The sequence below is a fragment of the Artemia sp. Qi Xiang Cuo genome, chromosome 2, assembly GCF_049724085.1.
Source record: "Artemia sp. Qi Xiang Cuo chromosome 2, ASM4972408v1, whole genome shotgun sequence".
In the NCBI taxonomy this organism is placed as follows: Eukaryota; Metazoa; Arthropoda; class Branchiopoda; order Anostraca; family Artemiidae; genus Artemia; species Artemia sp. Qi Xiang Cuo.
In genome coordinates, this window is record NC_142795.1 from 86,520,912 (window position 1) to 86,548,601 (window position 27,690).

Consider the following 27,690-nt stretch of genomic DNA (forward strand, 5'->3'; position numbering starts at 1 on the left):
TTGTTTGAAATTTTATTTCGTCAGAGAGAGAAGGGGCAATTCTTTATGGCATCAGTGGCTGCCTTAGTAAATATGATCAAATATTAGAATAGAACAAGCTATCAATATAAATACTTTCCATTCACAACCTGAGGAAAATAATAAGAGAATTACCATTTTATGTTGAAAATTAGTGGTTGAATCCATAGGATTCATTTTTTCCTCAATTTATGCGGTTTGTGAATATGAGCTAGTTCAAAACATAAATGTTGAACTGCTCAATATTCGGTGTTCTCTTGTGTCATATAAAATTAAACATCCTAGTAGATATTGCCAGTTCTAATTGTTAAAGGTCTAATTGCGACCTCCTTTGTCTATATATAACAAAGAGTCTTTTCTACTATTCATTTACCGTTTTGGGGACTAGCCAAAATATACTGTTATTTGATTTAAGGGGGAAATGCAAGTTTTTGATAAGCTGAGTAGGGAAAGAAAAATGGAAAAACTATTTATATAAAAAAAATAAATAAAAAAGGTAGGATGGTACATAGGATGCAAAGTGGTTACAGCTTCTCTTCATAAGGATTTAAAATTGAATTTGCGCCAAAAATAATTATTATATTCAGAAGAAACCTAAAAAATAGGCATCGGGTGGTATGTTCACTTGAATCATAGGTCTTTATTCCATATAAATAAAAAAGATCATGGCAGTTTCTGCATTCAATGCAGAAAAAAAAAGTTTTTTCCTGCCCTCGGAAAAAAAAAGTTTTTCCGAGGGAAGTAAAGAGCGAAGTTGAAACTTAAAACGGACAAAAATTATTACTTCACAGCCTATTTAATATATATTAATATAACTAGTATAAATAAACCAACTAGTTATGTTTCTCTATGCTTTTAGGATTATACAAAAATAGTTTTTTACTGAAAACACGAAAGTAAAGTATAAAAATAAGGATTATTAATTTAAGAGTAAAAAATGAGTATCCTGCAACACCACGTGAAGCTATACTGATTTCTTTACTCTTGCACGAGTTTTATAACATATACGTACAACTAAATATTCTTTAATAACTGCAAAGTAATTGAACAGCATACAGAAATATTGGATTGTTTTATCAAGCAGTATTTCGCTCTCATCAGCTATATTACCAATAGTGGGTAATATACATTCTTAAATTGTAAGAAATATGCTTTATTATCACTTGAAATGAAGACCAAATAAGACATAACATGAACTCTGGAAATGGCTCATTAGACTGAGCCATTGTGCAGAAGTGACACCAAATTAAACGTAAAATACTAAAGAAAATTCTAAAATGGATTGTTGCTTTATCAGAGGCAACGCTGTAGCGTTGCCAATAGTAAAGGTCATACGGCTCCAATGTTTTATTATTATTTATTTATTTAATTTTTTTTCCCAGAGGCACTTCATATGGAAGGGGTCGTCGTAGAAACTTCCAAGGGGACTCATTCGATTGGAAATTGAGAGTTCTAGTGCCCTTTTTAATAGTCGAAAATGATTGGAGGGCAACTAGCTCCACCCCCGTCCATCATTCCCCCAAACACATCCAATCAAAGTTTTGATATAGCCATTTTGTTCAGCGTAGTTGATTTCCAGATAGAAAATATATTTTTGAGGTGGATACTCCCCCACAACCCTCAGAGCAAGGGTTTTAAGTTATGCCCTGGGGGCATATAATGTTTTTATAGAAGTCGTTGTCGTAGAAACTTCAAAACAGGATCATTTGATTGGAAATTAAAGAGCTAGTGCCCTTTTTAATAGTCGAAAGTGATTGGAGTGTAACTAGCCCCCATCCCCCCCCCACGCCCATCATTTCCCCAAACACATCAATATCATATAAGGTTTTTATAGAAGGCGTTATCGTAGAAACTTCAAAACATGCTCATTCGATTGGAAGTTAAAGAGCTAGTGCCTTTTTTAATAGTCGAAAGTGATTGGAGTGTAACTAGCCCCCGCCCCCCCAGGTCCATCATTTCCCCAAACACATCCAATCAAAATCTTCAGATAGCCATTTTGTTCAGCGTAGTTGATTTCCAGATATAAATTATATTTTTGAGGAGGACACTCCCCCAAAACCCTCAGGGCAAGGATTTTAAGTTATGCCCTGGGGGCATATAAGGTTTTTATAGAAGGCGTTGTCGTAGAAACTTCAAAACAGGCTCATTCGATTGGAAATTAAAGGGCTAGTGCTCTTTTTAATAGTCAAAAGTGATTAGAATACAACTAGCCCCCCCCCCCACACCCATCATTTCCCCAAACACATCCAATCAAAATTTGGAGATAGCCATTTTGTTCCGCGTAGTTGATTTCCAGACAGAAAATATGTTTTAGAGGAGGACACTCCCAGAACCCTCAGGGCAAGGGTTTTAAGATATGCCCTTGGGGCATATAAGGTTTTTATTGAAGGCGTTGACGTAGAAACTTCAAAAAAGGCTCATTCGATTGGAAATTCAAAGGGCTAGTGCCCTTTTTAATAGTCGACAGTAATTGGAGGGCAACTAGCCCCCCCCCCCACGCCCATCATTCCTCCAAACACATCCAATCAAAATTTTGAGATAGCCATTTTGTTCTGCGTAGTTCATTTTCAGATTGAAAACATGTTTTTGAGGAGGACAATCCCCCACAACCCTCAGGGCAAGGGTTTTAAGTTATGTCCTGGGGGCATATAAGGTTTTTATATAAGTCGTTGTCATAGAAACTTCAAAAAAGGCTCATTAGATTGGAAATTCAAAGGGATAGTGCCCTTTTTTATAGTCAAAAGTGATTGGAGGGCAACTAATCCCCCCCTACGCCCATCATTCCCCGAAACACATCCAATCAAAATTTTGAGATAGCCATTTTTGTTCAGCGTAGTTGATTTCCAGATTGAAAATATATTTTTGAGGAGGACACTCCCCCACCACCCTCAGGGCAAGGGTTTTAAGTTATGCCCTGGGGGCATATAAGGTTTTTATAGAAGCTGTTGTCGTAGAAACTTAAAAACTGGCTCATTCGATTGTAAATTAAAGGGTTAGTGCCCTTTTTAATAGTCGAAAGTGATTGGAGGGCAACTAGCTCCCCCTCCCACGCCCATCATTTCCCCAAACACATCCAATCAAACTTTTGAGATAGCCAGTTTGTTCAGTGTAGTAGCTTTCCAGATAGAAAATATATTTTTGAGGAGAACATTCCCCACAACCCTCAGGGCAAGAGTTTTAAGTTATGCCCTGGGGGCATATAAGGTTTTCATAGAAGGCATCGTTGTAGAAACTTCAAAATAGGCACATTCAATTGGAAATTCAAAGGGTTAGTGCCCTTTTAATAGTCAAAAGTTATTGGAGGGCAACGAGCCCCCCCCCCCCGCCCATCATTACCCCAAACACAACCAATCAAAAGTTTGATATAGCCATTTTGTTCAGCGTAGTTGATTTCCAGATAGAACATATGTTTTTGAGGAGGACAATCCCCCACAACCCTCAGGGCAAGGGTTTTCAGTTATGCCCTGGGGGCATATAAGGTTTTTATAGAAGGCGTTGTCGTAGAAACTTCAAAACAGGATCATTCGATTGGAAATTAAAGGGCTAGTGGCCTTACCAACACTCGAAAGTGACTGGAGTGGAACTAGCCCCCCCACGCCCATCAGTTCCCCAAACCCCTCCAATGAAAATTTTGTTACAGGCATTTTGTTCAGCACGGTTGATTTTGAAATAGAAAATACATTTTTTAGGAGGACACTCCCCTACAACCATCAGGGCAAGGGTTTTAAGTTATGCCCTGGGGGCATATAAGGTTTTTATAGAAGGCGTTGTCGTAGAAACTTCAAAACTGGATCATTCGATTAGAAATTAAAGAGCTAGTGCCCTTTTTAATAGTCGAAAGTGATTGGAGTGTAACTACCCCCATCCCCCCCACGCCCATCATTCCCCCAAACACATCCAATCAAAATTTTCAGATAGCCATTTTGTTCAGCGTAGTTGATTTCAGATAGAAAATATATTTCTGAGGAGGACAATCTCTCACAACCCTCAGGGCAAAGGTTTTAAGTTATGCCCTGGGGGCATATAAGGTTTTTATAGAAGGCGTTGTCGTAGAAACTTCAAAAAAGGCTCATTCGACTGGAAATTCCGAGGGCTAGTGCCCTTTGTAATAGTCGAAAGTGATTTGAGGGCAACTAGCCCTCCTCTCACGCCCACCTTTTCCCAAAACACATACAATGAAAATTTTAAGACAGCATTTTATTAAACGTAGTTTTAAGTTCTAGAAATTAGGTCTTTGAGGATTACAACTCCCCCAAAGCCCTCAGGGCAAGGGTTATAATTTAAGGATTCTCTGAATCCTTCATATTATTTCTTATGGAAGGGATGCTCGTATAAACTTTAGGGAGGGCTCATTTGATTGAAAATTGAAAGTTCTTGTTCAATTTTTAAGAGTCAAAAGAGATTGAAGGGCAACTAGCCCCTCTACCTCTTCCACTCCCTAAGTGCATCAGATAAAAATTTTGAGATAGACATTTTGTTAAAATAGTTCAAAGTTCTGATAACAAAAATTCCGGTGTCGAAACAGCCCACCAGGGCCCAGGGGTAGGCGTTGTAAGTTATGCCCTGGGGCATAACTTATTAAAGGGGGTTTATAATTTATGGGAAGGGGTTTTGTATGGGAAGAACACATTGGACATCTATTATAATTATCCAATTATAAGGTTAAAATACATACTCAGTGATAGATGCAAAATTGTTTTGGTACACAAATTCCTATTAAGGTCAATTCCAAACAGTCGTGATCCCTTTGTGTCAGCAAGTGAAATGGTCTAAACCCCCTTATTGGAGCTATTTTTTCAATCCATTCATTGTTGTCAATCGCTGTCCACAAGTTATGCAAGCTGTCTATTGTTCATATATAAGGTTTTTATCAAAGAGGTAATCGTATAGACTTTGAAAAAAGCCTCATTCCATTTAAATTGAAAGTTATGGATCCGTTTTTTATAGTCAAGAATAATCAGACAGTAAGAACCCCCCCCCCATGCCATGAAAACTTGAAACTTTTTGCAATCAAAAACGAACAAAAATTAATTAAAAAAAAACTCCGAAAAATAAGTTTTTCAAAGAAAAGTAAAGGCCATTTTAAACTTAAGCTCAGGAGATACAAATACCTGTTAAAATTCAAACTCAAAACGACCAGAAATTACTATTAAAGAATAAATGAAACCCAAAACGAACAGAAATTAAATAAACAATCATAGCAAAAAAACATACAACAAGTAATAATATAAATGAATAACTAGATCTTAAATCGAGTAATGTTTCCATTGATTATGAAAATCAAACTTAAAGCGAAAAAAAATATTTTGCTATTAAAGGATAAATGAAACTTAAAACGAACAGAAATTGAATAAAAGATCAATGTGAACAAACATACAATATATATATTAATGTAAATGAATGAATAGATCTTAAAACGAGTAAAACTTAAATTGAATATGCAAGTCAAGTTTGAATCGAATAAAAATAACTACAAACAAGATTTTGGGTATCGCCTCACTGCAGAAGCCTAAAACCTAATGCGTCATTGGCGCTTTACTGAAAACGAATTATATTACAAATGTTTCCTTTGTACTTAATATTGAAAATAAATATTAAAATTACAGTAAAATTTTGAACTGATGAGCTTTTAGCAATTAATATCATTATGCATCAAATATTCTGTTTAATTTATTAGTTCTTTTCAAGATTGGTCAAGACAAATATAGTTTCACTACAAGCAAAATTTGGATACTGCCCCTTCTTTAACTGTAAAAACCTAAAGCCTTCTGCGTCATTGGTGCTTCACTGAAAACGAATTACTCGTATATTACAAATTTATCATTTTCCAGTTCTTACAGCATTGAAAATGAAAATAAAAATTACAGTAAAAAAAAAAAATCTTGAACTGATGGATCTTTCAACAATTAATATCATTATATATCTAATATTCAATTTGATTTTGTTTATACTTTCCAAGACTGTTCAAGACTCATATAGTTTTGCCATTTTTTTTAACTCTGCCATTTTTGTCACTAATCGTGTCAGTTTGTTATGAAAACATTCTATGGCTTCTAGGCATTTCTATTTGAGCGGAAAACTGCACCTCAAACTTCGTGGAACATGCATTTTCTTGCCTGAACCACCAAAATATAATAAAATGTCAAGTTTCGGAGTGTTCCACCACTCGCAAGCAGGTGCCATTGGTATTTTTCAATCCGCATGGTCAATTTATGGGGTGGAGGGTAGGCTAATTCTCATAGCAGCCCCATTCCGTCATGGTATGGTTCACATTTTCAACACCTGGCGTCCGGACTATCATATAATCTACCAAGCATACAACTACCCCAAATCAGTAGCAATAAATAAATGAAACCCAGAACGAACAAAAATTAAAATAAATATTAGAGCCGAACTCAAAACGAGCATAAATTAATGTGAGTAGGGTTCAAAACCCCTATGCTTTCTAAACGCCAGAATATAATTTGTACTTTACTGAAGAAAAATTCAAATGAGTTTACTGAAATAAATGTGCATTGCCAATTTAATATACATATGCTGATATTTATTCCCTAAAATCTTTTATTAATTTTTGATTTCTTAAAGTTACAAAAGTGAAAATATTCCAAAGAATTGTTTTCAGTAAAGCGCCAATGACGCAGTAGGTTTTAGGCTTCTGCAGTGAGACGATACCCAAACTCTTGTTTGTAGTTATTTTTGTTCGATTCAAACTTGATTTGCATATTCAATTTAAGTTTCCTCGTTTTAAGATTAATTTATTTATTTACATTAATATTTATTGTAGGTTTGCTCGCATTAATTGTTTATTTAATTTCTGATCGTTTTAAGTTTCATTTGTGCTTCAATAGCAAACTATTGGTTTTCGTTTTAAGCTTGATTTTCATATTCAATCTAAGCATTACTCGCTTTAAGATCTATTTATTCATTTATATTATTACTTGTTGTATGTTTTTTGCTATGATTGTTTATTTAATTTATGTTCGTTTTGGGTTTCTTTTATTCTTGAATAGTAATTTCTGGTGGTTTTGAGTTTGAATTTTAACAAGTTTTTGTATCTGCTGAGGTTAAGTTTAAAATGGTCTTTACTTTTCGTTGAAAAAATTTTTTTCGAAAAGTTTTTTTTTTAATTAATCTTAAAAGGGATTGATCCTATAAGGATTTGATAATATTTTGATTCTATAAAAAGTGTTCTGAATTGGTTTGCTTTTACTGTGCCATAGTCCTATATTATTTTGTGTTTTCAGTAAAGCTCTAGTTTTGTATAATCCTAAAAGCATTGGGAAACATAATTAGTTGGTTTATTTATACTATCTATATTAATATATATTAAATAGGCTGTGAAGTAATAATTTTTGTCCGTTTTAAGTTTCAACTTCGCTCTTTACTTCCCTTGGAAAAACTTTTTTTTTAATTAATAAGATTAAATGACCCCGATGTGAAAGAATGTCGATATTCATGTCAGTGTAATTAAAATGGAAACAGCGGATTTTTTTCACGGGGGAAAAATAGATTACTCAGAAAATGTGAAACTTTCTCATTATTCAAAAGTGTAACATAATTGTAACATAAATTCAAAAACGTAACAAAAATGTAACTTTTTTAGGACCGTAACGTAGAACGTACCGTTTTATTTAAAACCTACCAAAAATGGTACAAACGTACCCTCGGTGGCAACCCTGGTTATAAGCTGAAATAATACTGCTATAATCAAACAGTTCGTGGTAACGAACTGCAAGTAAGGAGCGACCCGGCTCAATAGTAACCGAAACTCTAAAAACATATTTTTATATCAATATATGCATCAAAAGAATCAGATTTTTATGGCGATTTCAAATATATAAGCTTCATCAAAATTAGTCCTACCCATCAAAAGTTAAGTGCCTGAGAAAATTTGCCTGATTTTTCAAAAAAGGGGAAACACTCCCTAAAAATTATAGAGCCTTGATGAAAATCACACCATCAGATGCAGCGTATTAGAGAACCCTATCAGATGCACCATCAGAGAACACCATCAGATGCAGCGTATTAGAGAATCAGATGCAGTGTAGAGGTTTCAAGCTCCTACCTAAAAAAAACGTGGAATTTTGTATTTTTGCCAGTAGAAAGATCACGGACGCGTGTTTATTTTTTTTTTGTTTTTTTTTTTCCAGGGGTGATCGTATCAAGCCAGTGGTCCAAAAATATCGCGGGAGGGCTCATTCTAATGGAAATTAGAATTTCTGGTGCCCTTTTTAAGTGTCCCAAAAAATGGAGGGCAACTAGGCCCTCTCCCACGCTCACTTTTTTCCCAAAGTCTCTCGATCACAATTTTGAGATAACCATTTTGTTCAGCATGGTCGAAAATATAATAACCATGTCTTTGAGGATGACTTAATCCCCATAGTCCCCGAGGAAAGGGCTGCAAGTTATGAACTTTACCCAATGTTTACATATAGTATTGGTTATTGGGAAGTATACAGAGGTTTTCAGGGGGGATTTCTTATGGTAGTGGGGGGGATGGGTTGGGGGTTATGTGATAGGATCTTTCCATGAAGGAAGTTTTCATGGGGGAAGGGACATTGCTATGAAGGGGACGCCGGATTTTCCAGTATTATTTAAAAAAAAGATCAGAAATTAAATATAAAAAAGCAAGTTTTTCAACTGCAACAGCAGCAACTTCAAAACTTTAAACAAACAGAAGATATTACATATATTATTGGGTTCACCCCCTAGCAGAACTTCGCTTTTAAAGTCAAATATTTTTTAGTACTTTCATAAGAGCTATTTATTCTAATTAACGGCCTTTGTGATTAAGGTGTCATTTTTAAAGAGTTGGAACAAAGTTCGAACTTTAGCGCAAAGAGCGAGGCATTGACTAGGGGTTGAACCCACTAATGTACGTATTAAAAATATATGAATATAGAAGTTCGTTACGTAAGTTAATTCGTAAACTACGTATATCTATTGCTAATAAAAATGTTCATAAATAAAATTAAACAACTTTCGAGAAAGCCATTTAACCAAAAACAAGTAAAATTAATATGCAAATTTCGTTGTAATTAATTCATATACGGTGAGACAAAATCAAAACCTGCCTTAGTTCAAAAACGTTCAGAAATTAAATAGAAAAAAACAAGTTTTTTTTTTTTACTGAAAGTAAGGAGCGACATTAAAACTTAAAACGAAGAGAAATTATTCCGTATATGAAAGGGGCTGTCCCCTCCTAAACGCCTCGCTCTTTACGCTAAAGTTAGACTCTTTCTCACAACTCCATATTTTAAAACAATAAAACACTTTAACGTAAAGAGCGAGGCGTTGAGGAGGAAACAGCCCCTTTTAAATACGGAATAATTTCTGTTCGTTTTAAGTTTTAATGTCGCTCCTTACTTTCAGTTAAAAAAAAACTTCTTTTTTAATTTAATTATTTGAAACAAGAAAAAATGGATGCTTGGAACAGCATGTTTTCTGTATGTAAAAGGAATATGACAAAAGTTAAGAAAGTTTAGTATTGATAAAGAACAAATTGAAACAAATTAGTGTTGGTGCAAAATTTTTAAACCAATTTCTTGCAATTTTATATTTCCGCTTCTGAAATACGAAGTACGAAATAAAAATCAAGAAAATACATTATCATTAGCATTCACAAAATTGGGCTTGTTTTATCGGCAGGTGTGACTATGGTGTGGCTTCAGAATGAAAGTAATCCTTGAAAAATGCTTATTATTTTGCTTGTTAAATGAAGTTACCAGATTCTGCACTGTCATTGGGCTAGTAGTTCCAAATCTGTATGTTCCTATGGGGCTGGTAGGGGCTTGTAGTTTTGGAGCAAACAGTTAGGGCTAGCAGTTTCAAACTTCTATCTTCCTAAGTTAATTCACCGAAGATCCAACTGTTATGCGCTTCCTATCCTCTTTCGGTAAGTTTCTTAAGAATTTCTTTAATATATATATAAATATATATGTATTTATTTTGTTTTAGCAGGAACTGATTGATAAATCAAGTGCTGTCAATTATCGCATAGGAATGAACCGAGGACATCCAGAAATCCAGTTTATAAGAGCGTACGGCACCATCGACCTGACACCATTTGCCGACTCTGGCCTACGTCATTTTCATTTTGTAAAGTAAGAGTTTAGAACCTTCAAGTCATTCTTTAAATGGTGCAATTAAAAAAAAAAAATACTAAGATATATATTTATATATATACCATGCTTTGCTCAGTCTATCTTACTGCTACGTGGAAAGCTTGTATGTATGTGTTTCTCACTGTCGTTTGTCTCATAATCGCAGAAAAAAAAACGCTGTAAAAAAGCCATTGCAATAATAACTCCAAAACCCTTTAAAGAATGAACCTGAGTGATGGCATTTAGCCCTCTCCCGACGTTGTAGGGTTAAAGGTTTGATAATTACCACCTATAGGAAATATTTAACTTTCCCAGACCGAGGTTCACTTGTTTCTTATTCTGAATATTTTAAGTTATCCCCCCAAAATTGACCCCCGTAAAAATGCCTTAAAGATAGTTTTGCAGTTAAAACTTTCGTATTTTTATATATAATTACAAATTCTGAATCGTTTTTTAATGTAAAGTCTTGAAGTTCATACTTCAGCTTTGATAATCTCCATTCTTCAAACAATAGGACTTTGACAGGGGGTAGACCTTTTATCAGAGCTACTCTTAGGGTCGGTGGTGGCCGGGAAATGTTTATTACAGCATCCCCCTTCCATGACGCAAAATATGAGCAAAAAAAGAAGAGAAATCAAAGAGAAGAACTTAATCAAAGTCGGCAACTCCTAGCCACGATGCCCAGGGCAGTTGTTCCGGTTACCTCCTTTCCCTTTTGCAAGGCCCTGTCTTTTATAACCATTCAAACATCTCCAAAACTTTTCCTGCCGTGATCCTTAGCCATTAAGTTGTGGAATCTCCTTGTTTTTTTTATATGTTTTTTTTTATCTTTTTGCGCCTATTCAAGGGTAAAAAAAAAACACAAGAAGAATCAAAAATGTCTAAATTGCCCAGAAAGGAGAGACGGACAGAGAAAAACAAAGGATCAAGGTACGTTATAGAAAAGGTGAAAGCTATAGAAACAAAAGTAGACAAATTGTCACTAAAAGAATAATGAGGGAGTACTGGGGTGAAGAAAGCTACCAAGAAAGCTTTCCTTTCTGTGACTTTTTTTTTAATTTTCACTATAAGATGTAATAGAAAAAATAACCCACGAAGATCATATCAAGACATCATAACCTAAAACACGATAATCCATCCTTAATCAGTAGTTACTAGCAGTGGTGCAGCAGTAGTGCAGCAGCTTTGGGACTCTCCTCTGGGAAAGGAGGATCGAAGTTCAAGTCGCTCTGTAGTAATAAAGCATCCATTATGGCACCCTTTAAATTTCAGTAGATTCTTCAGTATATAATATATATATATATATATATTTTTTATTATTATTTTTGTTTAGTGCAGTTCAGTCGTATAATTTGCCATCTTTATAATTTCGCATAAGTCATAGATTCCAAATACAATACGATCACCCATTAAATGCATATGAGTGTGACGTCATTTAAATGAAACCGTCAGTTAGGTATCAAAAGGTCGCATCTCCATAATTGTAAATTTTCAGAAGAGCAAAAAAAGACCCAACTGTTTTGTTTCCTCTCTGATAAATGTAAAACAAAACCAGATTGATATGTATTGATTTTACATATTGATCCGTTTTTGTTTGATGGTTATCGGATGGAAAATAAAAAAGCTGTGGAGTTTTTTACTCGCTCTTCTGAAAATTTACAATTATGCAGATACGACCCTTTGATACCCGACTGACAAAAAATGTTTCCCCTAAATTAAGGTCAATAAATTAACGATTTTTTTCAAAGCCATGACCTATCTAGATCGGTTTTCCTGGCTAGAAAATGCTATTGTGCCAATTTTAAGAAAAAAAAAGTATGGAGCCATCTGCGGGAAAAAATACTGACAGCTAAACAGCGAGGATTTAAAACTTGATGTTTATTGAGAGCTGCCACTTTCTCACATTGTTTAGAGATGTTTCTGACGCTTAATTTGATAACGTCCTTGTTTTAGTCATAATACTCTTTTTGTAAGCTATTAGTTTATTTTTATTTACTTATTCATTTTAAATAAAACGGAGTAAGCCATAGGCTTGCTTCGTTAAGCTCGACTTTCATAGCTTTCTTCCTCTCTCAGTTTCTTTCTTCGATATTGTTACACCATCCCAGCTGCTGACTCCTTCTTGGTTGATTTAGAAACATTTTCTTATTTTTCGCGACTATTCAAAATTTCTAATTATTAAAAAAAACTACCAAACTAATAAACCCAGTTTATGTGTAAAGCTCGTATTTTGCAATTTTTATTTAAAATTTCAGTTAAGTCGATGGGCTATCTTAGAACTTTCAATCGATATTTATTTGGTCCTATGTGGATGAGAATCATAGCTTGCGCCATAAAATGGCAGAATACTCCTGTTTTTCGTGGCACAGTCAGTTAGCCATGACATATGCATGATGTCATAACGTCATATAGATAATTAATGGTAATAGATACAAAAAAAACTAAGTTCCTTGGAATATGTTACTCTTGGTTCATATAAGTGTTCAAACATGGGCAAAATTTACTCGTCTTTTGAATTTAGTTGTCAATTTAAGCAGCATTTGATTTATAAGCAGCAGGTATATTATTTAGTTGTTGAATTAAAAAAAAAAAAAAATTAAGCTTCGAACAATCAGATAGGCAATTTTTCATATTTAACAGCAACTACCCATATACTTCTTAATTCACATTAGATTACAGACATGTTTTAGAAAGCTCTTATATGTTTTACTATATGTCTTAAGAAAAATATGTTTTATTGTATGTTTTTATATTCTTTATTATATGTTATTGTATGTTTTGGAAAGCTCTTTGTGGTTTTTCTTCCTCGCAATCTGCAAAGATTCCCTAAGGTACTTGAAGCAACCAAAACCATGTTTTTGAGTCTGCTTCTCTATTGCCACCAGTAATTGCCACCAATAATTGCTTTTCAGATGTCTGTGTCTGGTGGCTCTCTGCCTGCTCGTGTATTGTAATTTTTTCTGTATTATCTGATGTCTATTCAGGCTATAAACTTATGCAGAAGCCATATGAATTGTTGCCAGGGGCGTATCTGGGATTTTTATTCGGGGGAAAGGGATTAGAAACAAACTTTAAAAATACGCATCAAAAATTAATCAGTTACATTTTAAGAAATTGGACAAAGTTTCAGGGGGAAGGGGTTCAAACCCACTACCCCCCTCATTTGGATGTGGTTTTGGTTGTTGCAAATGTTTTTAAGCTAAACGGCAGAAGTAATTATAGAACTGACAATCCTATGTCAACACAAAGGCAATTAAGATTGCTCGTCTATGCGATTCGCCAATGTTGCCTGCCGCAGCAGCTTTTTCCTGTGTGAATTTAGAGCTAGGCTAACATTGCTCCACTTTTTTGGATTTTCGTACTACTTCCAACATAATGTATATGTTTTTGGCTAAACCCAAATTAGGAAGCTTGAGAAAGTATTCGATCAAAAGGAAATCTAGAATTCTTTTTTACCAAGGACAGTGACAATGAAATCTTATTGTTTGAATTGACTAAGAGCAAACTTACCCAAACATGAACATCTCAAAATTACGAAAAACCGGGAATTGAATTTTTAATCAAAAATGATCTCCATTTGCGGTCGTGCAGTTTTCGGTAGTAGCGGGTGCCAAATAAAAAAAAAAATGTGGATAATTTTTTTTTTTGCAAAAGTGAGGCCAAAAACAATTTGCAGTCATGCAGTTTTTGGTAGTAGCGGGTGCCAAAAAAAAAAGAAAAATAAATAAATAAAAATATGGATAATTTTTTTGGCAAAAGTGAGGCCAAAAACTATTTGCGGTCGTGCAGTTTTTGGTATTTGCGGGTACCAAATAATGAAAAAAAATATGGATAATTTTTTTGCAAAATTGAGGCCAAAAACCGTTTGCAGTCGTGCAGTTTTTGGTAGTAGCGGGTGCCGAATAAAAAAAAAAAATACAAATAAAAATATGGATAAAATTTTTGCAAAAGTGAGGCCAAAAACCATTTGCAGTCGTGCAGTTTTGATAGTAGCGGGTGCCTAATAGAAAAAAAAGAAAAATATGGATAATTTTTTTGCAAAAGTGAGCCCAAAAACCATATGCAGTCGTGCAGTTTTTTGGTAGTAGCGGGTGCCAAATAAAAAATAAAATATGGATTAATTTTTTTGCAAAAGTGAGGCCAAAAACTATTTCCAGTCGTGCAGTTTTTGGTAGTAGGCTAGCGGGTGCCAAATAATGATAAAAAAATATGGATAAAATTTTTCGCAAAAGTGAGGCCAAAAACCATTTGCAGTCGTGCATTTTTTGGTAGTAGTGGGTGCATGATAAAAAAAAAAGATTAATAAAAATATGGATAAATTTCTTCGCAAAAGTGAGTCCAAAACCATTTGCAGGCGTGCAGTTTTTGATAGTAACTGGTGCCAAAAAAAAGAACAAAAAAAATATGGATAGATTTATTTTGCAAAAATGAGGCCAAAAACCATTTGCAGTCGTGTGGTTTTTAGTAGTAGCGGTTGCCAAATTAAAAAAAATAAACGGGAGTAATTTTTTTTGCAAGACTGAAGCGAAAAACATAGCCTACGGTATAAAATAGCTTAAAACGATTTAGTTTTTTTTGAAGATATAGTTGTCTTTGGGAATCACCCGATTGCTGACTTTAGAATTTTTATAGATGAAAAATTGTTGTCAAAATTAAACTTGTTGGTTTTGATTATTCATTTTCACGGTTCAACGTGGCAAAACTGACAGAGATGTTGCCCTGTCTTAAAAGTTCATAATTTTGAAACAAACAAAAGAAGACTATTTTAAATCGTGGTTTCATTTATAAATTGGCCTAAGATGGTTCTAAGTTGGCAAAACTCGTCTTTATTTTCATATCCTTGGCACTTTAAATGTCTTGTGACTAAAATTTTGATTAGGGCAAGTAGTGATGGTAACAACTATGGCAGCAGTTATGGCAAATATTCCCTCCATCCCCTCGGACGTTTGTTTTAGGGAGATTTTGCTTGTTTAAATGCACTGCTTGAATTGTCTGAATTGTTTTAATTATTATTTTAAAATTGTTTTAATTTATATTTAATCTTAACTGATTTATTTTCAAGTTTTATAAAATTTAATTAATTGTGCTATGCGTATATAAGTAAATTTTGAGTTTTAAGCTGTTTTTGAATGAAATGTCATCGCGATAAGTGCCATCATCAGTCAGAATCATAATATATATATATATATATATATATATATATATATATATATATATATATATATATATATATATATATATATATATATATATATATATATATATATATATATATATATATATATATATATATATATATATATATATATATATATATATATATATATATATATATATATATATCATATATATACATATATATATACCAGGAATGACAGATCAAATTACGCCCAGGGAATACCACAGATGACACCAACAGCGGCTAGTACCACAGGGAACTCCTAAAGTGCCCAATTTGCTTAAGTGATAATTTTTTTCGTCTGATTTTTAGCATTCTCCTAGCAGATATGCTAGAGAACTTTAGGGACTAGACTCTTCTGAATTTTAAATAGAAAGTTCTGCTCCGTTTAGTCGAAAAAACAAAATTCGCACTTTCTAATGATATAAGTTTCATTAAAACAGAATATCTCTATCTCTGACACAAAACAAGGTGTCGGCTTCTGGTTTTCTACCCTTTATTCGGATCGCTTTTCCAAGCCCTACAAGTTATAGCAAGGCGTCAAATCAATTCTAAATAATTTGGCCACACAAACTAAGAAAGTTTATAATTAACGAAATAGGCTGATTCTTTATGGGATAAAATAAAAAAAAACAAGTTTTTTTTAACTGAAAGTAAGGAACGACGTTAAAACTTAAAACGAACAGAAAGTATTCCGTATATGAAAGGGGCTGTCCCCTTCTCAACGCCTCGCTCTTTACGCAAAAGTTTTTTGTTTTTAAAAAAAATAGAGTTGTGAGAAAGTCAAACTTTAGCGTAAAGAGCGAGGCGTTGAGGAGGGGACAGCCCCTATCATATACGGAATAATTTCTGTTCGTTTTAAGTTTTAACGTCGTTCCTTACTTTAAGTTTAAAAAACTTGTTTTTTTATTTAATTTTTTAAAGTTTTTAAATTAATGCAGGTTTTGATTTTGGATCACCGTAAATGAATAATTAAAACAAAATCTGAATATTAATTTTGCTTTTATTTGGTTAAATGGCTTTCTCGAAACTTGTTTAATTTTATTTACGAACGTTTTTATTAGTAATAAATATACATAACTTACGAATTAACTTACGTGACGAACTTCTATATTCATATATTTTTAATACGTATATTAGAGGGTTCTCCCCCTAGTTAATACCTTTCTCTTTAAGCTAAAGTTCGAATTTTGTTCCAATTCTTTAAAAATGACCACTTAATCACAAAGGCCGTTAATTAGAATAAATAGCTCTTATGAAAGTACTAAAAAAATCTTTGGCTTAAAGAGCGAGGTAGTGACTAGGGGGTGAACCCAATAATATACGTAATGTTTTCTGTTGTTTTAAGTTTTGATGTTGCTCCTTACTTTCAGTTGAAAAACTTGTTTTTTATATATAATTTCTGATCTTTTTTAAAATAATGGTCGGAAATCCGGTGCCCCCTTCATAGCAATGTCCCTTCATCCATGAAAACTTCCTTCATGGAAAGATCCTCCCGCATAACCTCCGACCCCCCCCCACTACCAGAAAAAATCCCCCCTGAGAACGTCTGTAGACTTCCCAATAGCCAATACTATATGTTAACAGTGGGTGAAGTTCAAAACTTTCAGCCCTGCCCCCGGAGACTGTGGGGGATTAAGTCATCCCTATTTTCGACCATGCTGAACAAAATGGCAATCTCAAAGTTTTGATCGGGTGACTCTGGGAAAAAACAGCGTGGGAGGGGGCCTAGTTGCCCTCCATTTTTTGGTCACTGAAAAAGGGCACTAGGACTTTTAATTTCCGCTCGAATGAGCCCTCCCGCGATATGCTGGGACCATTGGGTCAATATAATCATCCTTGGGAAAAAAACAAACAAAAAACAAATAAACACGCAGCCGTGATCTTTTTTTTCTGGCAAAAATGCAAAATTACACATTTTTGTAGATATAAGCTTGGAACCTCTACAGTAGGGTTCTCTGATACCCTGAATCTGATGGTGGGATTTTCATTAAGGTTCTATAACTATTAGGAGGTATTTCCCCTTTTTTTCGAAAATAAGGCAAATTTTCTCAGGCGCCTAACTTTTGATGGGTAGGACTAAACTTGATGAAACTTATATACTTTAAATCAGCATAAAAATCTGATTCTTTTGATGTATTTATTGGTATCAAAATTCTGTTTTCTAGAGTTTCGGTTACCATTGAGCCGAGTCGCATCCCCTTGAGAAACATTTTCTCCCAGATGTTTCAAATATTTATTTTTTAAAGTATTGTAACTTGTTTCAGAGGCAACGCTATAGCGTTGCCTATAGTAAAGGCCATACGGCTCAAATGTTTTATTATTTATTTATTTATTATTATTATTTTATTTCACCATAGGCACGTCATATGGAAGGGGTCGTCGTAGAAACTTCAAAAAGGGCTCATTTGATTGGAAATCGAGAGTTCTAGTGCCCTTTTTAAGAGTCGAAAGTGACTGGAGGGCAACTAGCCCCCCTCCCATCATTCTCCCAAACACATCCAATCAAGATTTTGAGATAGCCATTTTGTTCAGCGTAGTTGATTTCCAAATAGAAAATATGTTTTGAGGAGGAAACTCCCCGCACAACCCTAAGGATAATGGTTGTAAATTATGACCTGGGGGCATGTAAGACTGATGTCTGAGTGAAGCACAATTTATTATTTTTTCCTTTATAGCAGGGCACATTGTGTACAATCATCTTGCGTGTAAACTTCAAATAGCATTTATTCAACTAGAATTCAGAAGAGTTCGTGCCCTTTTTAAAAAGGGCTCATTCGATTGGAAATTTAAATGGCTAGTTCCGTTTTTAATAGTCGAAAGTGATTCTAAGGCAACTGACACCCCTCCCAGCCCACCATTTCCCCAAACACATCCAATCAAAATTTTGATATAGCCATTTTGTTCAACGTAGTTGGAAGTTCTGTAAATTGTATGTTTGAGTAGGACACTCCCCCACAGTCTTCAGGGGCAAGGGTTATAAGTTATTCCCTGGGGGAGTTCATATGGTTCTTATGGAAGGAATGCTCGTATAAACTTCAGAGAGGGCTCATTTGATTGGAAATTGAAAGTATCTAGTTCATGTTTTAAGCGTCAAAAGGTATTGGAGGGTAACCAGCGTCCCTCCCCTCCTAACCCTTTTTTCCCAAATGCATCCAATAAAAATTTTAAGATAGCTATTTTGTTACAAATAGTTCAAAGATCATATAACAAAAACTCCAGTGTCGACACAACCCCCCAGGGCCATGAGGCAGGCGTGGTAAGTTATGGTCTGGGGGCATATATTGGTCTTATGGAAGGGATGCTCGTATAAACTTCAAAGAGGGTTCATTTGATTGGAAATTGAAAGTTCTAGTTCACTTTTTAAGAGTCAAAAGAGATTGGAAGGCACCTAGCCCCCCTCCCCTCCACGCCCTTTTTTCCTCAAACCCATCCGCTAGGAATTTTGAAATAGCTTTTTTTAAATAGTTCAAAGACCATATAACAAAAACTCCGGGTCGACACAGCCCCCCAGGGCCCGACGGCAGGTGTTGTAAGTTATGCCCTGGGGGAATATATGGTTCTTATTGAAGGGATGCTCGTAAAAACTTCAGAGATGGCTCATTTGATTGGAAATTGAAAGCTCTAGTTCAGTTTTTTAGATTCAAAAGAGATTGGAGGGCAACTAACCCCCTCCCCACCCCACGCCCCTTTTTCCCCAAATGCATCCAATAAAAATTTTGAGATAGCCAATAAGTTAAAAATTGCTCAAAATTCAGATAAAAAATACTCAGGTGTCGTCACAACCCCCCGGGCCCGGGGGCAGACGTTGTAAGTTATGCCCTCGGGCATATATGGTTCGAATGAAAGCGATGCTCGTATAAACTTCAGAGAGGGCTCATTTGACTGGAAATTGAAATTTCAAGCTCACTTTTTAATAGTCAAAAGAGATCCGAGGGCAGCTAGCCCCCCCCCTCACCATGCCTTCTTTTTCGAAACCCATCTGATGAAAATTTTTAGATATACATTTTGTTAAAAATAGTTCAAAGGTCAGATAAGAAACAATCCGGTGTTAATACAACCCCCAGGGGAAGGCGTTCTAAGTTATGCCCTAAGGACATGTATGGTTCTTATGAAAGGGATGCTCGTATAAACTTCATAGAGGGCTCATTTGAGTGGAAATTGAAAGTTCTAGTTCACTTTTTAAGAGTTAAGGGAAACTAGCCCCCCCCCACGATCTCTTTTCCCCAAACCCAACCGTTACAAATTTTGAGATAGCCAGTTTTTTGGAAATTGTTCAAAATTAGATAACAAGGACTCCCACCAACGCCCAGGAATAAGGCGTTGTAAGTTTTGCCCTGGGGACGTATATGTTTCTTATGGAAGGGATGCTCGTATAAACTTCAGAGGGGGCTCATTTGATTGGATATTAAAAGTTCTAGTTCCATTTTTAAGAGTCAAAAGATATCCGAGGTTAACTAGCCCCCCCCCCCACACCCGTTTTCCCCAAGCCCATCCGATAAAATTTTTGTAATAGCCCATTCATTAAAAATAATTCAAAGGTCAGATAAGAAAAATTCCTGTGTCGACTGAATCCGCCAAGGCCATGAGGCAGGCGTTATGAGTAATGCTCTAGGGGAATATATAGTTCATATGGTAGGGATTCTCTTATAAACTTCGGGCAGGGATCATTTGATAGGAAATTGAAAGTTCTTGTTCACTTTTTAAGAGTCAAAAGAGATCGAAGGGCAACTAGCCACCCTCCTCCACGCCCTAAATGCATCAGATAAAATTTTGAGATATACATTTTGTTAAAATAGTTCAAATTCTGATAAAAGAAAACTCCGCTATCGACACAGCACCCCAGGGCCCGGGGGTAGGCGTTATAAGTTATGCCATGGGGGCATATATGATTGTTATGGAAGGGATGTTCGTATAAATTTCCTAGAGGGTTCATTTGATTGGAAATTGAAAGTTGTAATTCACTTTTTAAGAGTAAAAAATGATAGGAGGGCAGCTAGCCTACCCCCACACTCCATTTATTTTTTCCCAGAGGCACTTCATATACAAAGGGTTGTCGTATAAACTTCAAAGGGGGCTTATTCGATTGGAAATTGAGAGTTCTAGTGCCCTTTTTAAGATTGAAAAGTGATTGTTGGGGAACTGCCCCCCCCAAGCCCTTTTTCTCCAAATATATCTGATAAAAAATTTGAGGTAGCCGTTTTGTTAAAAATAGTTCAAAGATCATATAACAAAAACTCCTTTACGTATGGCCATTTCGTTAAAAACAGTTCAAAGGTCAGATAAGAAAAACTCCTTTGTCAAGACAACCGCCCCCCAGGGCCTGGGGCAGGCGTTGTAAGTATTGCGCTGGGCGCATGTAAGGTTCTTATGGAAGATATGATCGTATAAACTTCGGAGGGCTCATATGATCGGAAATTGAAAGTTTTCGTTCATTTTTTAAAAGTCAAAAGAGATCGGAGGGCAACTAGCCCCCCTCTCCACGCCCTACTGTCCTCAGACCCCTCTGATACGAACATTGAGAGACGTATTTTTTTCAAAAGAGTTCAACGCTCAGAAAACGAAAAATCCGGTGTAAATACAACGTCCCCGTGCCTGGGGGCAGACCGTACACGCGAGGCCCAGGGACAGTATGGGATCCGGGTGGCAAGGATCCTCGTACACGCTTCAGAGTGTTCATTGCAAGGGTCCGTTAAAGTTGTTGTTCATTTTCTGAAAAAAGATCGGAGGGCAGCTAGCCCCTCCCGCCCTCCCCGCCTTTGGGTGTATTGAATGGATAAACCCATCCGATAAAAATTTGACGTGACCATTTTGTTAAAAATAGTTCAACTATCGGATATTAAATCTCCAGGGTCGACACAACCCCCCAGGGCCCAGGCACAGGCGTTGTAAGTTCTACTCTTGGGATATAATAATAATAATAATAATATTTTATTACCCGTCAAAATCAAACAAAAGAGACGGAGTACATAAAAATACAAGAAAAAGATAAACAAGACAAATATGCACGACAAAAACAAAATAGATAAAAATACAAGTTTTAGATACGAATGTAATACTCACTAGCAAGAAAATACTGGAGAAAACAAAAGAGAAAACATATAGAGAAAACCATAGAGAAAACAAAAACACACTGATTTCTACTGGTGGAGGATTTCAAACCACGGATGGCTTTTAACATTATTATTGAACTTTGAGATCTGATTAAAGGATGGTTGAAATTGGGTCTGCTATATTATAATTCCTAATAAGAAAAGAATTTTGGGACCAAAGTGGGAGACGAAGCAGAAACTTAGCGTACTTAAACAAAACAGATCGAGGTTTACGTTTATCGCACTCGGGAAAAATTGGACTCAAATACTCGGACTCAAATACAAAAATGGGGGAGTGCAATTGCATTATAAAGGCGAGCTTATGTGGTTCTTATAGAAGTGATACTCGTATAAACTTCAGAGAGGGCTCATTTGATTGAAAATAGAAAGTTCTTGTTAACTTTTAAAGAGTCAAAAGAGACCGAAGCTTGATTAGTCCCCCCACAACCTTTTTCCCCAAATCCATCCGATTAAAATTTTGAGATAGCAATTTTGTTAAAAATAGCTCAAACATCAGATAATAAAAACTCCGAGGTTGACACAAACCCATTTTTCACTTTGATATTGTTACTTTGATACCAGTTTTGATACTTTGATGGATATTTATTTTTTTTTTAAGTTTGATTTTGAAATAAGGAATTTTTAAAAAACTTGAAATTTTTAGAAATCAAAAACGAATAAAAACTAATTATAAAAAACATTCCTAAAAATAATTTTTTAAAATAAATTGCGAGGCCATTTTAAAATTAATCTCAGAATACAAAAATACCTTTTACAATCAAGACTAAAAACAACCATAAATTACTATTAAAAAATTAATGAAAATCAAAACGACCAGAAATTAAATATGAAATCATAGCAAAAACATACAACAAGTAACAATATAAACGAGTAAACAGATCTTAAAGCGAGTAATGCTTGGATTGAATATGAAAATTACGCTTAAAACGAAAACAAATATTGTCCTTTTGGAGTATAAATGAAACTTAAAACGAACAAAAATTAAATAAACAATCAATGCAAACACACATACAATACATATTAATGTAAATTAATAAATAAATCTTAGAATGAATGAAGCTTAAAAGGAATATGTAAATCAAGCTTGAAACGAACAAAGAGCACTACAAAGAAGAGGTCGGGTATCACCTACTTTTCTCACTATAAAAATTGGAGACCTACATCGTCAGTGATACTTTACTGAAAACTATATGCGTCTTGAACAGTCTTGGAAAGTATAACAAACATCAAATTGAATATTTGATATAATGAAATTAATTGTTCAAAAATACATCAGTTTAAGAATTTATTTCACTGTTATTGAATTTTTATTTTCTATGCAGTGAGAACTGGAAAAGAAAATATTTGTAATATAGTTCGTTTTCAGATAAGCGCCATTGACGCAGTAGGGTTTTGGTTTTTATTTATAGTTAGGAAAGGAGGCAGTATCCAAACACTTTTTTGTGGTGAAACTATATTCGTCTTTAAGAACTTTAAAAAGAGCTAATAAATTAAACTGAATATTTGACGCGTAACGGTATTATTTGCTGATAGCTCAGCAGTTTAATATTCTAATATAGTTTCGATGATCATTTTCAATATTAAGAGCAAAAGGAAACTTTTGTCATGTAGTAAGTGGTCTTTAAATCGCTCATGACGCAGTAGGTTTTACACTTTTAAAGTGAGAGAAGGAGGTGAGGACATACCCAAACTCTGGTTTGTGGTGATCATTTTTCGTTTCAAGCTTGATTTGCCTATTCAATTTAAGTTTCATTCGTTTTAAGATTTATTTATTAATTTACATTTATATCTATTGTATGTTTGTTTGCATTGATTGTTTATTTAATTTCTGTTCGTTTTAAGTTTCATTTATACTTCAATAGGAAAATATGTTTTTTTTTTGTTTTAAGCTTGGTTTTCATATTCAATATAAGCTTTACTCGCTTTAAGATCTATTTATTCATTTATATTATTACTTGTTGTGTGTTTTTGCTGTGATCGTTTATTTAATATCTGTTAGTTTTGTGTTTCATTTATTCTTTAACAGTAATTTCTGGTCGTTTTGACTTTGAATTTTAAAGGGTATTTGTATCTGGTGAGCTTAAGTTTAAAACGGCCTATACTTTTCTTTGAAAAACTTATTTTTCGGAAAGTTTTTTATAATTAATATATTGGAAAGAACGACTTATTGTTTTATATATGACTTATACATGCCACATAGATTATATTCATATACCGGTTTTAATTCGTATAGATAGATAGATAGATAGATAGATAGATAATTTATTCAGCCGCTAGGCCATACACAAACATTACAATGATTATATAACACAACAGCCAGTTTACACTTAAATAAATGGTATGACTACTAACAACAAACAAAAACCTTAAACCCATTATTTACATCTTTTTAAACCCTCTTTTATAAATTCATTCACTGCTATAATCGTCTCCCGGGATGAAGACCCCATATATGAATTTATCCACCGATTGTTGTGTCTCGATTGACAAAAGTTGACAATAATTGAGAAGAGTTGTGTTGCAACAATTGTCACTTTTTAGACATGGACACAGATTCAATTTGGAAAAATGTACTACTTGAAAGGGGTGGGGGTCTAAATTTTCAAACGTAACTAGCTATTACTGCACTAATGTTACAACATTGCCAAAATGATAATTTTGCCTCTAACAGAAACAATGTTTGGAAAACAATTATAAAAACAAAACGATGCGTAATATATATATATATATATATATATATATATATATATATATATATATATATATATATATATATATATATATATATATATATATATATATATTTTTTTCTAAGGGGTGAGATCCCCTCCCGCAAACCTCCGTGGATCATGTCTTACTCATTATGATTTGAAACTAATAAAAAACTAAACCACTTTATATATGTTTTAGGCAAACATTAGTGCTTAGAAAAAGAGGGGGAACAAATAACCCCATCAAAATTCTTAGAAGTACATGCTCTGTAGGGACTTTTGAGCTGACAGTTTTTCCGGTAAATTTGAACTTTTATTATTCTTCTCCTGTCATTGAAACTTACCTTGGGAACATAATAAATAAAACAAATAAATAATTTCAAAAATTGATCCCTTTTAGTAGACCTAGTTGGCGGAATAAAAAATCTTCGATAAACGTGTAAAAAGATAAAAACTTTCAACGGTCCCTAAAACTTACGCACTCCTAGTGTAATATTTTTTTTTTTGGCAAAAGCGGGCTTTGAATCTCTTGACTATCAATGAGTTTTGCCTCAGAAAAAGAATAAAAAAAAGGTGAAAAAAATCTTAATCCCTTTTGGCGACTGTCAGGCAAAAATCATGAAATGATATTCCTTAAAAATGATTTGTCTTCTAGTCAAACACTGGTACTTAGAAAAACAGCGAGAACAAATAAGCCCATCGAAGTCTCTAAAAGTGCGAAATTTTTGCCAGATTTAAGGTTTCAGTTTGCCAATCCTAAGCTTGATCTTGCTGATGTTGATAGTTATTACTTGGCTGGTGAAGATTCTAGCATGATAGAGCAGGAAGAACTGCGACAAAAGGTAAGAAAATATCACTTAATTTTGGCTTAAAATACGGTCAATTATTTTAGAGGAAAGGATGGAGAGGATTGTTATAATCTTTGCATGCATTAATAACCATTTTTTTTTTATTCGTACCTCATTTGCTAAAAAATAATTGCATTACTAGTAGCAATTTGTTACATTACAAATATATAAACAGCAGTATACAACAGCACATAAATACATAAACAGTAATAGGAGTATATCTGCCGATGACGGTCACTGTATGTGTGATCGGAATATTCAGTTTTTCTTCATCGTTTTTCACTATCTAATAAAAGGATTTATCCTTATTTGAACTGTTATTTGTAAAATATACAGTAAAATCAGTATAGAAAAAAGCACTTGATGGCTGATAATCATGATTACAGATAGTTTTCGGTCATTCCTGTTGGGTACGGTTTCTGGCATTAAGTTGGCTTTGCTGCACTAGATGCTATCCCAGTCTGCTTTTTTATAGTTTAAGCCATTTTATGTCGATCTCATGTTTTCTAGGTAGTTGATGATTATTTTTTTCTTGGTTTCTTTTTTATTCTTTATCTTTTTACTCCACCTTATCTGCATTTCATAGTTGCTCATGAATTATTTATTATTGATAGAATAAATCTCTACAAAACCAATAGCAAAAATATATTCATTTAAAGATGCAGTAAAGCCAAATATTTTGATTTTTCCCAATTATATCTAACTTGGGGAAAATCTAAATTTTTCCCCAAGTAAAACTGTTCTGGCATAACGGCTGATAAGTTGTGCCTCTAAAATCTAAGGAATATCGTTCAAACCCGTATGTCACTGATGTGGCGACTTTTGAGATAAATGTGGTCAAGTTACTGGTGCAGTTTTGCGTTGTTGTATTTGCCTGGGGTGGTTTTAGGCGAAAAGATATTTGTTCTTAAGAATCACTATCGCAAGCCAAATGCGGCTGAATTCGTATTTCTGACTAATAATACAGGACAAAAACATAAAAAAAACTAAAAACTACCATCTACTTAAAACTGACCAAATGATGTGACGAAATGAACAGAAAGAATAGTTAATTCATTATCCTTTGTGTATAAAATAGACCTTCAATACTTTAAATCTTTTTATTATTATTATTTATTTTTTTTATTTTTTGAGTTGTTTGATTTTGATATTGTTTCTATTTCTTAGGGTTTTTGTTACTTCTTGATCATGATATTATTCAGTTTTATCGAGTGTGCTTTACTCATGTTTGTTTCTCGGTACACTATATGGTTTCACCCTCCAACTCCTTATAATATTTGTCGTTGTTGTTTCCCTTTTAGTACAACACCCTCGCATGCAACGCTTTTGCTGTGGTACCGATTGATCTTGTTTTTGTTTTATTTTAAATAAATTATTACTGCTACAAAAAAAAATATTACTACATAGACCTTTATACTAGGATAAATTGCTAGTATTCTTGGTAATAGCAGTAGTACAATTTAAATGTTTAAAGTTTTAGAACCATTTCAATTTAAATAACCAATTTAAATTACCATTAAATTACCAAAAACATTTGTATTTTAATGTAATTTTCACTCTTTTGGAGGGGTGGGGTAAATAAAGAGCACATATTTTCTAGTTTAAATTTAATGTTTTTTTTTAGCTATGTATCTCCAACCTAATTCTTTCCAATAAAGGTTTTTCTGTTTCAGTTTCTTGTGACACTCCTTGAAACCGTAGAGATAGTGTATAATCCTTCAACAGTCGAACGACTGGCCGATCGAAGAGCTGTTTCCAGTCTGATCCCCTACATAAACCGAATGAATTACCAAAGTTTGGTAGCATTCTATCGACAAGATTTGCCATCTCCTGTAATAGACAAGCTGGCTTCAGCACGGTAAGATGCTTTCCTCTTTTCCTTTCAGTTTTACACGGGTAGTTCAGATATATTCAGTTTGGGTAGGGAAGATATATTCAGTTTGGGTAGGGACAAATTATGTAATTTTTTTAGGGGCACTATGTCCGTCTGCAGAACATATTTTAAGCTTGATATTGATTTTTGGAACAAAGCCAGTATTGTATGTTCACTTCTCACATCGTCAACAATTTTTGAGACATTTGGCTAAACATGACAAGATTAAAAATAAAAAGAAGATATTCGTAAAGAAGAAAAAACGGAGATATCTCTAGCCATGGAAATATAAAATAAAACAAACCGTAAAAAACAAGCACTAAAATAAATAAAAGCATTCAGCAAAAAACAACTGTTAAAATAAATAAAAACAAACGGAAAAATAGACTAACTGTGCTTTATACCTTGTGCTTTCTCGTATTTTTCCATCGTGTTTTACGGGCCTAACTAATTTATCTTATATTGCTTGTGTAGATGATTTATTACTTATTAGCCGTTCAAAATTCACGCTAGCTAAGTCTACCCAGTTTATTCCTAAGCTTTTTGAAAAAATTGGCCTCATGCTTAATGGTGAAAAATGTTAATATTCAGTTTTTAATGCGAAAAACCCAAGTAGTGATTTGAGTGATTACTGAGAAGTGATTTGTGGTTCTTTTTCAGTTAAGCTGGTTCCTGCGTTGCGTTGGCTCGGGATTAATATCTGCTCTTCTGTTTCAGCTATTCGTGCTAGTGCACTTGCAGATATTAAGAATAAGGCTATGCTAAAATTGTTCCAAATCATGGCCGACATTCTCGTAAGGCCTTGGCTAAACTCTATTTTACATATTATGACTTTCCATTTTTTT

General features: G+C 34.2%; 1 protein-coding gene across 2 annotated transcripts in view; it reads left to right on the forward strand.

Moving 5' to 3' along the window:
- The window catches only part of LOC148955744 (vitellogenin-6-like), a 184,803-nt gene that overhangs the window by 69,152 nt on the left and 87,961 nt on the right, over positions 1-27,690 (forward strand). Inside the window, exons 6-8 of one of the 2 annotated variants that reach the window (XM_089104026.1) lie at positions 9,979-10,121; positions 24,780-24,966; positions 26,646-26,830. In XM_089104026.1, the coding sequence (XP_088960152.1) occupies positions 9,979-10,121; positions 24,780-24,966; positions 26,646-26,830 (515 nt within the window). Of the gene's footprint in view, positions 1-9,975; positions 10,122-24,779; positions 24,967-26,645; positions 26,831-27,690 lie in introns of both variants that reach the window. The other variant, XM_089104018.1, reaches the window with a different exon arrangement.